Raw genomic sequence first — 12523 nt, 5'->3', positions numbered from 1 at the left:
TCAGCAGGAATGTGGAAACATCCCCTCGGCTACTAATTAAAAAAACACTTTTCATCACTAATAGCATTTCCAAAGCTCATCTTTCTGTAGTATTGTATCCTTTAGTTTAATTATTGTCTCTGATATAGTTGAAAATGGGCAGTATCTGACAAAAAGGTTTCTCCCAGTTGTAGTGTTTCCTTTCCTACGTGGATTCTTTGCCATCTCCTGTTACACTGGAACTTCCCTACGGCCTTCTCTGCTGCCGGGGTCCCAATTTGTCCTTTGCTCTTCTGCCTATTTTAATGAGAGCTGTAGGAAATTATAAAGGTCAAGACCTCTGCTTCTGGCAAATACAGCTGAAATTGGCCAGCGCTTAACAAGGTGCAGGGCAGAGGTGATGCTGTGGCAGCTTCTTAAGCCTTGTAGCCTTTAAGCCAGTCTAAAAAGCAGAGAAGTTCGAATAAATGAGTTAGCGCTGTGAAAGCCATGGTCCTTTCTGACCTTGCAAAGCTAGAGAATAGGCGTCTAGACAAAGTGGCCCTAGGATCTGACATCTGAAGTACTTCTTCTACAATAGAAGAAAGCATGACCTTGACTTTATTTTGGGAAAAATACCCTTCATTTCCCAATAGGTTGATGTTGAACAAAACTCTGGCATGTGTTGATCATTGTAATGCCAGTTCGAATCCCTTATTGTAGTGTAGTGTAATGAGGAGTTGTTAATAAGCTGCATAGAAGTTTTGGTTTTCCATTTCTTGTCTTTTTTTACTGCCCTTATATTCTGACAGTGAGGTTAAATGGGACTTTTAATGGGTTGAATTGGCTTTGATATGATTAAGTCATATGCCTTTTTGATTAACTGTAGGGATTTATTGAATTGGTTAATGCTTTGTGACAATTTTATCAGTCTCATGCCACAGGCGATTACATACAACTGTTAAAGAGGAACGGCTTAGTGTGACAAATACTGAGGTACAGAGGTTTGGCCACATTTGAGAGTGATTACCACGTAGTCTCATACGACTTTTATCCATATGCTTTACTTGTCATTGCCCAGAATTGTAGTGTTTGTGGGCAGCTGGCAGGCTGACCTGCTTTCCTTGCCAGATTGCCTGGTGGGTTGGGTTTTTTTTTCCTTCTATTTGGTACGTTAATTTTCTGATCCTTTCCAAATAGGCTTTGCTTGTTTCCCAGATCTTCTCCCTGCACAAGTGAGGAACCACGTCTTGAGCTATTTCCTGTCCATTTCCATTTTTGATTATCGTATCTTACACTCTCTGCACACGTTTAGCATCAGATGAGTGACAGTAGGTAAAGAAAGGTTCCAAGTGAGAAGACCTATTGCTTACGAGATAGAAATCATTATGTCTGACTCTCTCCTTTCTCCCTGCTGCCCCAAGAACAGTATCTCAGCTCTGTTTTGTAACCAGAGTGACCCATAGTCACTTTTGGTGTCTTTCTCTGACGTGCTCTTCTCTACCTCACGTACTAAATATTTTCAGAAAAATGCATAGAACTACACTATAGTTTTTAGCTTGATCAACAACTTGCATTTTAATGTCAGTCCAGCTTTCGTGTCACCCAGCATCCCTGCCAACACCTGCTCAGAACGTGATGTTTGGATTAATTACAAGTTGAAGTGGATGATGTGGGGTCATTTGTAGTTTGGTTTTGCATGGCTGTGTCGATAGGGAAGGCAAAGTGATTCAGTGGCCTTCCACCCTCTGCTTTTGAAATATATTTGATGTTGTGTTGAGAGAGAAACAAAAGCAGTGGTTAAATGCTGCGGTGCTCACAATACTGAGATTCAGATTGCTCTTTAGAAGAGTTTTGCAGAAGAGCCCATTTGCTTCATGTATTATTAATTTAGAGGGTGTTCTCTACGCATACTTCTATAGCTGAGGCAGACTTTTTTTTCCACTGAGAAACTTCGATGAAAATAAGATCAACATGATTTAAGGAAGTAAGAGATGCAGTCCATGTGCATACAAACATGTCTGGGTTACCCAATGTATATCGTCTCTTGAAATTTTTATTTTCCATAAAACAAAATGGTGGCTACAGAAGAAGAAAAGAACATAAAATGATTAAAACCAGTAGACAGCAGCGGTGGTCTGAAATCATTGCCCTGCAGACAGGAATGAGTTACAGTTTTCTACAGAAAAATATATTCCAAGACTGGAGCTTGTATTCAAGTTCCTATTTAGTTGAAAACAGCAATAAACATGTTTTATGAATGCTGACCTGTTAAGAATTTGTGGGGGGAGGTTACTGTGCAAGCTCTTCTCACCAACTTCTTTTCAGTTTTCCGTGTGTAGCAGTAGTTCTTCCTTGAAAACAACAAACGTCTTTTATTTGAAGATATTGTAGAGCTTTGAGCCAAATGTTGGACTTCTCATTTCGTGTTATAAACCCAGAATCAACGCCATAATCCAAGCAAACGCCATAAAATAAGTGACAGGATTTAACGTTGTTACTTGTATGCTTATTTACGCGTTTTACTTTGTGGGTTTTTTTTCCAAAGCACTGGAAACAGGGCCAGTTTGTACATCGCCTGGGGTCTGGTAACGTATAGTGAGCCAAAATGATAATGTTAGCAGTTTGCTAGTACACTTTGGTCAGCAGTACCAAAATAAGTGTGTTTTTCAATTTTCTGTCCTCACGAGAAATGAATACAAGGTTACCTTGTTCAGTGTGTAGTCTGGGAAACAGCAACGGAATAATTAAGTCTGCAGCATCCTAACTGGTATCAAGGTACAGAAACTTTAATAAATAAATTGTTTACTTTCTCCCTTCAGTGAGAAAAGATCAAATAGAGCGTATGTGATGCTGATGCTTTGGCGGTGGTACGTTTGTGAAGGGAAAGGGAATGCGGGCAGCGTGTTGGCTGCTTTCATACACAGGTCTGTGTATGACCACAGGGGACTAAGAATGACCTTGGAATTCCGGTCTAATATTGCTTCAGAAATTACTTTCAAACTGGTTTTCTTTAAACGTAGTCTTGCTAAGAAGGATGGAGTGAAACTTGAAGTTTTTAGCCATTTCCCTGGCCTGGGAAGGTAGAAGTCAGCTGAACAGAAGTAGCCAGGTGGAGATGCTGTGTGGTCAAAGGGAAAGACAGCACCATTGAATCCTGCCTTTGTCCCTCCGTCACCTTTTTGTGGCTCGTACATACGTTTATCTTCCACAAAATCCAGAAGCCCATAATTAATACAGCTCTTACTTCTCTCACCAGCCGCCCTTTCTCCCATCCTTCCTATGGAAAGCTTTCCTGGCTGGGTTTCCCACCGGCAGCTCAGCTGTGGCAGCAGCCTGACTTACCCTGCACCCTTGCACGTGTGTTCTTGGCACCACGGGAAAAACACAGCGATGAACATATTTTGCCCCAACGTACTGTGTAGCAATATATGTAATGGCCTTCAGGTGAAGTTATTAGTAACATCTTACCTTTTATGTTTTGTACGGTTCTGCGTTCGGCTTTGTGAAAACAAACGTGCCAAAGCTTTCCTCCTGTTTGCATGAAATAGAAGGCAGAGTGGCAGGAAAATCGTCAGCCATAGAAACCTCGCTTTCCCAGGCTTTATTTACGTTGCAGATGAGCGATACGACCACAAAAGCTGAGGTATTGTCCTAGGCGGACGAGGTTGCTGGCTGGTGGCAACGCGGAGCTGGTGGGTGGGAGTCTCGACTGGGATGCCAAGATTCCCAGCCTTCCCAAGGGCGTTTGCCAAATTGTCTCTGCCAGGGTTTTATGCTGTCAAAGCTGGGAGCTTTCTCACTGAGGGAGCGGCTGAAGGCTTTGAGGTATTTTTAGGAAAACTAGCCAATTGGTTCTCTGGCTGACTTAGTTGGCAGGTTTAAGTGTTTTATTTAAAAAAAAAAAAAAAAAAAAAAAAAGAATTCTGGGTACATCTTTTTACAAAGGGAGAAAGAATGCGTGACTAATTTTTGTAGCAGTGATAATTCCTATGCAAAATCATGATGAAAATAAGCAGCGGAGTTACAAGTTAGGATAAGTCCTGTGGTATGTCACGGTCTTCCAGCCTGTTTAAAATACAGTGTCATTTTTAATTGGGAATTTTAACTTATTCTGTTAGTTTTCTGGATTTTTTTCAATTCCTAATTAATTCATTTATAAAGGCTTACAGCTTGCAAGGGGAGGGAGGGGAGAATTCAGGCACTTTCCCATGGGAAAGTAAATAGAGGTTCCCAAATAGAAGATTTTTTTTTTTTTTTCCAATTTTTTTTTCTTCCAAATCCAGTCATTTTCTTAATCATTACTTACATACTTAACATAAGGCAGAATTTTATCAGTATTTCTTAATATATGTAAAGTGTTATGTGGTTTTTAACATAGATTTTAACTTACATTTTGTCATGTTAAAGAGGGTTCGTTTTTTTCCTGGTGAGTGAATCCTAGTGAATCTTAATGAATTAAGTTACACTGAGGTATAACTGAATTATATCTGCTTCAAGAGATAAGGAGAATTAATTTTTGAGAGAAGAACTTCCTTATTGGATCATTTCTGGGGCCTTGTGGAAAATGGGTGTACATCTCTCAGAACTTCACCAAAGCTGGTGCTTTTTTCCACGGCAGGTATCTGTGCTTGGAATGCGGTCAGCAAGGACGAGATTTTGGGAAAAGACTGCAATGTTGCTGGCCGCCGTGTGCATTCGCGGCTAAATGAAATACTAGTATTTCACATGATGCTAGCTTCTTCATAAAGACGCCTCTTTACAGCTGTCAAATCCCATTTTCGCTTCTCAATATTGGGGGGGAATTGGTTATTACTAGAAGTAGCAAAACTGATACGTAAATTGTAGTGTTTGAGCTGTACATTAGAATAATGGAGGGAATGCGTTAAAGCTGTAGCTCATGTGGGAAAGTTTTATATTGCGTGTCACTTTGCTGCTGCTCCACATTCATATAGCAGGCTTTGCTTATGGGAAACAAAAGACTGTTAATTATTGCTGGTTTTCTTCCCGTCTGTATAGAGAAATTGCTCATACAAACATCAGTTGAATTTTTAATTAGGAAAAAACCTTCATAGAAAGTCCTTATAAAAATAATAAGCTCATTTAATTATTTTAGAGGAGTGGAAAGGGATGGGTGGAAGGGAAAATTCTTCAAAGATCAGAATTTCCTTCTTGTTTAAAGAAAGTAATTAGATATTTTTTTTTCCATGAAGCATTTCTGACTATTTTCTCAACTCTTCCATGGAATCCTTTTATACTTGTGTAAAAAAAATCCCCAAACTTTTATTTTTCAGAATTTTGACCCCAACCAGTAGTTTCCAAGATATTTGGACCCTCTATAACGTCCTCATAAGCAACGAGGTATGAAGTTTTCTTTAATGTTTTGTCAGATACACTTCAGTAACAGTTTACTTAAAGTAGTTACGAGGTTAGCTGTCTCATCATTGTGTTTCCACTAAGCTAGAATTTTGAAGATGTGCTCTTATTTATTAGGCATTGCACGTTAAAATTTATTTTTGCTTGGCGCCTACCAAAAGTTATTGGAATCTCCACTGGTATTTAATTGCTTGCCTGACTTGCTGAGCACTCATTTGTGGGGGATGACTCGCTGTGGAGAGTAAAAAGCCTTGAAGCTGAAGTTGCCAAAACGTCCCTGACCTGGTCATTTTAAGAAGCGAGTACATTGTGCTCTGCAGAGTAATGGCTGCAGTACACAGGAAAAAAGATAAATTGAAATTACTGGTTATTCATGGAGTTTTAACTCATTTGTGCTGAAGGATTTTAAGAAGAGAAAATGAAATAAATGTTTGGACTATAATAGAGGTATTTTCCATTTAGTATATTATGTATTTCGTATTCGCAGGCCTCTCCTATACTGGAAAATATATTTGGGGTTTGGGCTTGTATATTCGCCTATCCGAATCAGAACTCTGTTTGCCGTAAAACTATAGGGTAAATTAAGAGGGGAGGAAGAATTGTTTAAGGTCTTCCAGATTTGTGCAGAAATTGTTAGAAAAGGGAGCTGGAGTGCTATCTATCACTCCCATTACATACAGTCACGATTGTTAATTTGTAATATTTGATTTTATAATACCTAGCATGACTTTTTTGATGTACTGTCTCAACTTGAGAGCCTGTTAGGTAATACATTAACCATATCTGTTACTCCAGCTGTATAATTTTAATTGATATGTGATGCTTGGTAAATTACTATGTTAATTCTTTGTTCTTTGTTTCAGGTAAATAACAGTATAAAATTCACTGCTGAGGAGCTTTATGAGTGTGTTTCACAAGAGATCTATCGGTAAGCCAATTACTGACCGCATCAGATGGGGTTGGAGAGAGCATTTTAGCATGTGCTGTATTAACCAGCGTACCATAAGAGCAATTGTAATAAACAATCACCGTTGTAGGAGGGGCATAGGGAAGATGATTGAGGATTTTTTTTTTTTTTTTTTTAAATGACCTACTATTACAACAGAGTGGAACAGGACAGAAATTAAATTGGAGGTGAGCTGTCTACACAGCGATTTTCAGCTGTTTGGCTACCAGGTGAGGTGTTGGTCCCTTTTTCCTCGGCCAGTTTTGGATTCATGGCTTAGTGGCAGCGTATAGTTCAGCGTTCATTGTAAGGTGGGTTAGAGCATGAGACTGCATTTTAAATGAATTTGATTATAATTGAAATTCTGTTTTGGTGAGGTATTTCTTGTAATGGAACTTGTTATTATGAGAACTTTGCTTAAATCAGCAGAGGAAAAAACCCTGCAAACTCTCAAGGGGATTCAAGGGATTGAACTGTACCATGAAAACTGGGTGTATCGGCAGTCGCTGTGCTGCGTTGTGGCCATCGTTATTAAAGTCATAAATTAAGCCACTGTATGTTACTAAGATATTGGTAAGTACAGTTAGAAAAAAAAGGAGAAACAAACATAAGATTCCAAGTACTTCTTTCCATTTTAGGAGGCTTGTTTTACAGTCAGTGACAGGAAAATAAATGTCCTGTTGTACAGCTGAGTTAAAGGCCTTGAAAACTTTAATCTAAAAATGATTGTCATGCGAGCCTTACAGTTCTTTACTGTAAAGTCTTTGGCTCATAAAAGGTGTCTTTCTGAATTTGTGTAATTGAAGGCTTGTAAATTCAGGTTCTGTGAGGTTTTTAAAATGACATAATGTTTCTTTTTTACTAAATCTTAAGCAAATAATAAGAGACAGGTAAATATTTTCTTTGATGTTGCTGTTGTATGGATATGAATTAGCTGTAGCTTGCCAGGATAGGATGTGTGGTTCCACCAGCTTTGTAAAAGGCTTGCAGATTATTTTAATCTGAGTAGGCAAATCATTCTAAAAAGCTTTCCTTTGCCTGGATTGATACTGGTTTCCTAAATCTTCTGGGAATTTGAAAGTGCTAATTGCTGGGTCAGGGGAGAAGAGTTATGCAGGGAGGGAGAGATTCTGGCGCAAATGCTGCTCTAAGGGACCTTTCAATGCCGATTATATTTAAAAACTACCTTTACATAATACAATGAAAAGCAAAAAGTGAAAAGGAGCTCTGCCTTTTCACTGAGCTGTGGTTTGGCTGTTTTAAGGTGTTTGTATAAAATCCTTGGGTTTTGCCAGCCTTAGAGCAAAAGTAACCGCTACTTACTGGGTTTTCTGGAAATTGCCTTTTTGATTATGCATATCACAACTGCATAGTTTGTCTGCTGCCGCATCCCTTTTTAGTTAAAAATTGTATTAAATTGTATTTTGAGTCAGGACAACTGGTTTCAGGCTTTGTGGTCGCTTTCCCAGTAGGAAAGCAAGAAATCATTCCCAGTAAGCTCCCGAGAGGTTCCACGCGGCTGCAGATGAGCAGAGGAGGTGGAGAGCAGCTGGGGTCCCACCCGTCCCTAGTGCGCAGGGGCTGTTGAGAGGGGGTGGGTGGGCAGGAGGGACACACGATCCCAGGGTTATAGCGAGTGCCCCTTTTCCCTGGGGGGGTGAAGGGGAATTTTTGCGTCTCTTGCACATCATACTTACACAAGCAACACCTAAAAATCTGTGCTATTTGTTTAAAATAACCATTTTTTACTTACGCATGAGGCAGTTTTTTAAACCTAGAATTCAGCTGCTTTATCTGTAGTTGATTTTTTTTCTCTAAGTGCAATAGCAAATGTTTGCAAAATACTCTACCTTAAGTATAGAAATTAGGATTTTATTATTTTTTTCTTGCTGTTCACCATGTCACCAAGTTTACCATCTAGTACCTAGTTCAAATAGAAAAGCAAGAGCAGATATTTTGGCAATTTTACTGCCGTAAAAAAGGCAAGCAGCAGAGGGAAGGGTGGTCAAACCCTGGGAGCAACTAAAAATGCAGCAGAACTGTGGTGCTTCCATGTCTGTGCAGGATTTTTATGAAACTGGACATGGGGAAGTGACCTCCTGGGTCTGGTTGTTTTGCCAGCATGTATTAAAGCGCTCTGAAAAATGGAAGCTTTGTTTCACGGTCTTTGAAACTGGAAAGGGTTTTTCATGTGTTGAACTAAAGTGGCTGCTATTTCAAAATGCAGCAGCCTTTGCCAGCCTGCCCTGTGTTCCAGAGCAGGAATCGCTGGGGTTACTCTAATTGGTTTAGGTTTATTTTGTTTAAAAAAAATGTTTCTTACAGTACTTTTTTCTCTGTGCAGGTGTCCCATATTGAATATGAGACCACAGTTGAATATGTGACCATATCAATACGTCCCTTTAGGAATAGCTAATTTAAACAATATTTAATTTCTACCAGCATAAGCTTGTAAAACATTGTCTCTGATCAGTGACAATCTGCAGATATCAGAAAAATTCCTGGTGTCAGATGAGTGTGAGAGGAAAAGGAGTTGCTGCACCCAGCTAAAACTGAAGTCACCTTATCCCAGAAGCCTAAAATCGGTCTCTGACCGTCTTGTAACTGTGCATAGAACTTATTTCTATTTACCACACATAAACCTATAGGAAATGTATAGTTGACTTGCAGATTAAACACATTCAGTGAAAAACAGTAACTTTTTATATTATCTGAACTAACGTTTGCTGTGTGGCTCTTAAATTGTTCCTTTTTAAAGATGTGATTGCAGGATGCAGTTGGGAACCCGTAATGACTAGCGAGCTCTGTAATAAACTTGGTCTTTTGCTATAAAGATAAAAATCGGTCTGGATTTCCGGAGGTACCGCGTATTCTCTGCTTTTGATGGTTAAAGCTTGATATTAGAATCCCTTTGAATGTTGTTTTAGAGGAATATACAGCAAGATTGCTGTCTGTAAAATGGGTCTGTTACTGTTTACATCTGTAAAATGGGTCTGATAACTTTTGTATCCTTTTTTCCAGGGAAAGACTAGAAGTGGGCTGTTGCCAGCTGGCCCAGCTGGAACACACGATTAAGCAGTGTCAGGCGTCGGCTCACGCAGAAGCCAAGAGCAGGGGCTGGCTGTGACACCTGAGGACAGTATGGAGCTGCAGCACCTACCCCCTGCCTTCTCCTTCTCCAAACTCCTCTGGCATGTGTGGAGGAAACGCTTGAGGAGACAAAAACCTACCGCCTTTTTTTCTCAATGGTGCTGTTTTGTATCAGAGTTGAAGGAAAAAACTGCTACATGTGGACATCGAATGTCCGAGTTTCTACTCAGAATTGGAAGCTGATGGTGTTTTCTGTCTCAAGTGAGGGTCTGTGGGCTGATGCGGCTGGTCTGGCCTGCAGATGGCTGCTGGGCCAAATCCCAAACGTTCCTGTTAGGGGCTTGGTCTGTTAATAGTTGTATAGGAAAAATCCATGTAAGGTATTTCCTTTGCTGATACTTCAAGGAAGTGACCAGTGAGAAAAAGAGTATTTTGTGAGACGTGGGGGCGACAGGAGTGAAAGGAAAGCAGCTGAGCACATACCGAGCTGCCTGTTACCTCTGTGGGCAGCAAGGACTGAACCACAGCTGCAGGGTTACGTGTCCTGTGTTGCCAGCTGTACAGGGCTTACGAGAGGCTATGGAATGGGGAAAGAAATGGATTGATGCTCATTTTTTTTAAAAACCAAAAGACAAAACCCAACCTCCTGCAGGTGTGTTTGTCCTGGGCCTCTTTTCAGAGAAAAGGGATCTTTGTTCTTTGTTAAAATACCTACTTCATCCTCATGCAGCGGCAACCTGATAGAAACTTTGGTTTGGAAGAGTCCTCGGTGGTTTCTCTTGCCACTGTCTCTTGCAAAGGCAGAAGCAGGTGTTCCCCCTGTGGGCTGTTGTATTCTGTGGCTTGGCTTATCTCTGCTTTCCAGGTGACGGCTCTCACTCTCCAAAACTGCTTTAAGTCCATGAAACTTCCTAAAAGCCATTTTCAACGCTGCTGTGGCCTTTAAAGCTACCTCTTCTATGGCTGTATTTGTACAGAGAGGAGATGACCGGCAAAGTTCTAAAGTGTTTATTTTGATATTAACTTTTGAATGTATTTGTAAAACCTTTATTGTAAAAATCTAATTTATTGTTACAGTAAATGGCAGTTGACTCTACCTGGCAGCACAGCTTTGAACAGCCGTTTCCACTTAGCCCAATTCCTGTGGATGCAAGTTTAATGCAGTTCTTGGCCCCAGATGCTTGAAAGTCAGAGAAGTGGATTGGTAGCGCTACTGTCACAGCACAATTCATTCCAAGGGCTATTTCTATTCAAGTTGTTATCCTGGAGTTGCGGGATGAGCATGTTATGCTCAAATAAGCCTCCATTGGCAATTGGTATCATAAATCTAGGAAAATGGATCAACTTAAGCACACGGTGTGTCTGCCTTAGCTCATGTCTGCTTTCGATACCCTTTAGGGAAAGGCACCTGACACAGATGAAGACAACTACTTTGTTACTGACTCTCTGTGTTCAAATGCACCCAGCTTCACAGCTTCCAATAATCCAGAAATGTCTTTGCTCTGATGTTTTCCTACTCCAGTGTAGAGACACGGTGCTCTGCTCGTGCCCACCGCAGCAAGTCTGCCTTGTGTTATGTGAAATAACAAACTACAGCTGCCTGATGCCTCTGCTACAGGTTAAGACCTGCATCAAAGCTGTGGACTAAGAACATGCTGGTGAGTGAAATTAGTGCCATCGCTGGCAGCTTCATTTCCTACAGCTACTTGCCTAATGCCCAGGAACACAGCTCGATGTGCAGTGGTGTTATGCACTACTTTTCCTTCCAGTTAGCTTTCTCATCTCACCTCCGGAGCTTTAATTTGCACAGAGCTTTTAGTAAACAGATCCCAAGAGCAGCTTGTAGGCAGGTGACTCTCCCTGTGACAGCACTCCGGGAGCCAGGGGCCGGCTGGGTGCTTGCAGCCCTTTACACCCATTTCTGGAGGGTGACTCTCAAATGGCACTTCACCGCCTCTGTTTCTACTCAAGGGGGGGTTCAGGTTAACATCCTCCATACAGCTGAAATGTCTATTTAATATCGCAAACTTCTGTTTGTAAGCTGGCTCGTTAAAGAAAAGAACACAAAGACACAGGAGAGCGATGCTGTGGTGCAAGGATTGCCCAGAAGGTACCTTTAATGTGTTTGCAGCAGCAGCAAGCAGTCAGTGCTAGTTTTGGCACCAGGAGTTAGATGTGCAGCACTAACACATTAGACACCAAGTCATCCTAACCAACGCTTTATCCAGCTGAACAGAGAAAGTGAACTAAAACATAGTACTATGAGCACATAGGAAATCAAGTTAATTATGTTCTACCACACTTTCAGCTTGTAGTATTAGAAAAATAAGACACTTACTAATCAGATGAATACATTTTCATTGCCCACTGGCAAGAGTTTAAAAACCATGAGAAAAAAAAACCCACATGTAAGTTTTTTGGTTTACAAACGTTAGCTCCCCCCTAGTAACTAAACTGGCTGTGCAGAAAGCGGCCCCTGCCTTGCCCCAGCCCAGAAAGGGGCAGCCTGTTGTGGTGAGACGCTCCCCCCGGCCCCAGGGAAGGGGCTGCAGAACAAGTGCCAAGTGCACAGCACAGGCAGAAGCTCACGTACAGCGGTACGTGTTTTCCCACTTGCTCTCTACAAACTCCACGGTTGTCTCTTTGCTTCAATAACCATTTATCTGCCATTTACATGTCAACAGATAAAATACTCTGCTGAGTATATAAAAACTGTTATAAAAAGGCAATTGTAAAAGATAAGGTATTGGCAGGCATGTCAGCTTTTTTTAATAAAAAAAATAGCCATTATATCTATTTAAATAAGGCTTCTTGTTACAGATTGTTCCAGTTACTGAAGGAAAACAAGGCCTGATGAAAAAAAAAAAAAACGATCCCCCATATACCTTACACTTCCTGTCTCAAGAACACACCCTACAGGAAAAGTCATTTAACATGCAAACTTACAAAACAAACACTGGGGGAAGCTCCTGAAATGATATGCCCGGTCTAGTTTCTCTTGCATTATCTTCAAAATCTTTAAAAAGAAACCAAAAAAACAACAAAACACAAAACCAACCCTATGACAAAGTTCTAAAATACACAAAAAACCCTTCATCTTGATATTCTTTCCAAAACAAATATGTACAGCACATTAATATGCAATATGCAAAA

At 40.5% G+C, this 12523-nt stretch overlaps 1 protein-coding gene across 5 annotated transcripts in view; it reads left to right on the top strand.

The window, feature by feature from the left end:
- SWT1 (SWT1 RNA endoribonuclease homolog) overlaps window positions 1-12430 on the top strand; it is a 35464-nt gene extending 23034 nt beyond the window's left edge. For 2 of the 5 annotated variants that reach the window (XM_054213327.1, XM_054213328.1), the window contains exons 17-19: window positions 5253-5319; window positions 6198-6262; window positions 9302-12430. In XM_054213327.1, coding sequence (XP_054069302.1) covers window positions 5253-5319; window positions 6198-6262; window positions 9302-9407 — 238 coding nt within the window. In that variant the 3' untranslated portion in view covers window positions 9408-12430. Of the gene's footprint in view, window positions 1-3217; window positions 3406-5252; window positions 5320-6197; window positions 6263-6439; window positions 6592-6706; window positions 6854-9301 lie in introns of those variants that run through there. The other 3 variants (XR_008468261.1, XR_008468263.1, XR_008468262.1) reach the window with 3 other exon arrangements.
- Window positions 12431-12523: the final 93 nt, after the last annotated feature.

The sequence above is a fragment of the Rissa tridactyla genome, chromosome 8 (assembly GCF_028500815.1).
Source record: "Rissa tridactyla isolate bRisTri1 chromosome 8, bRisTri1.patW.cur.20221130, whole genome shotgun sequence".
NCBI lineage: Eukaryota > Metazoa > Chordata > Aves > Charadriiformes > Laridae > Rissa > Rissa tridactyla.
Note: the sequence above shows the minus strand (reverse complement) of the source record. Positions and strands in the feature narration are given on the sequence as shown.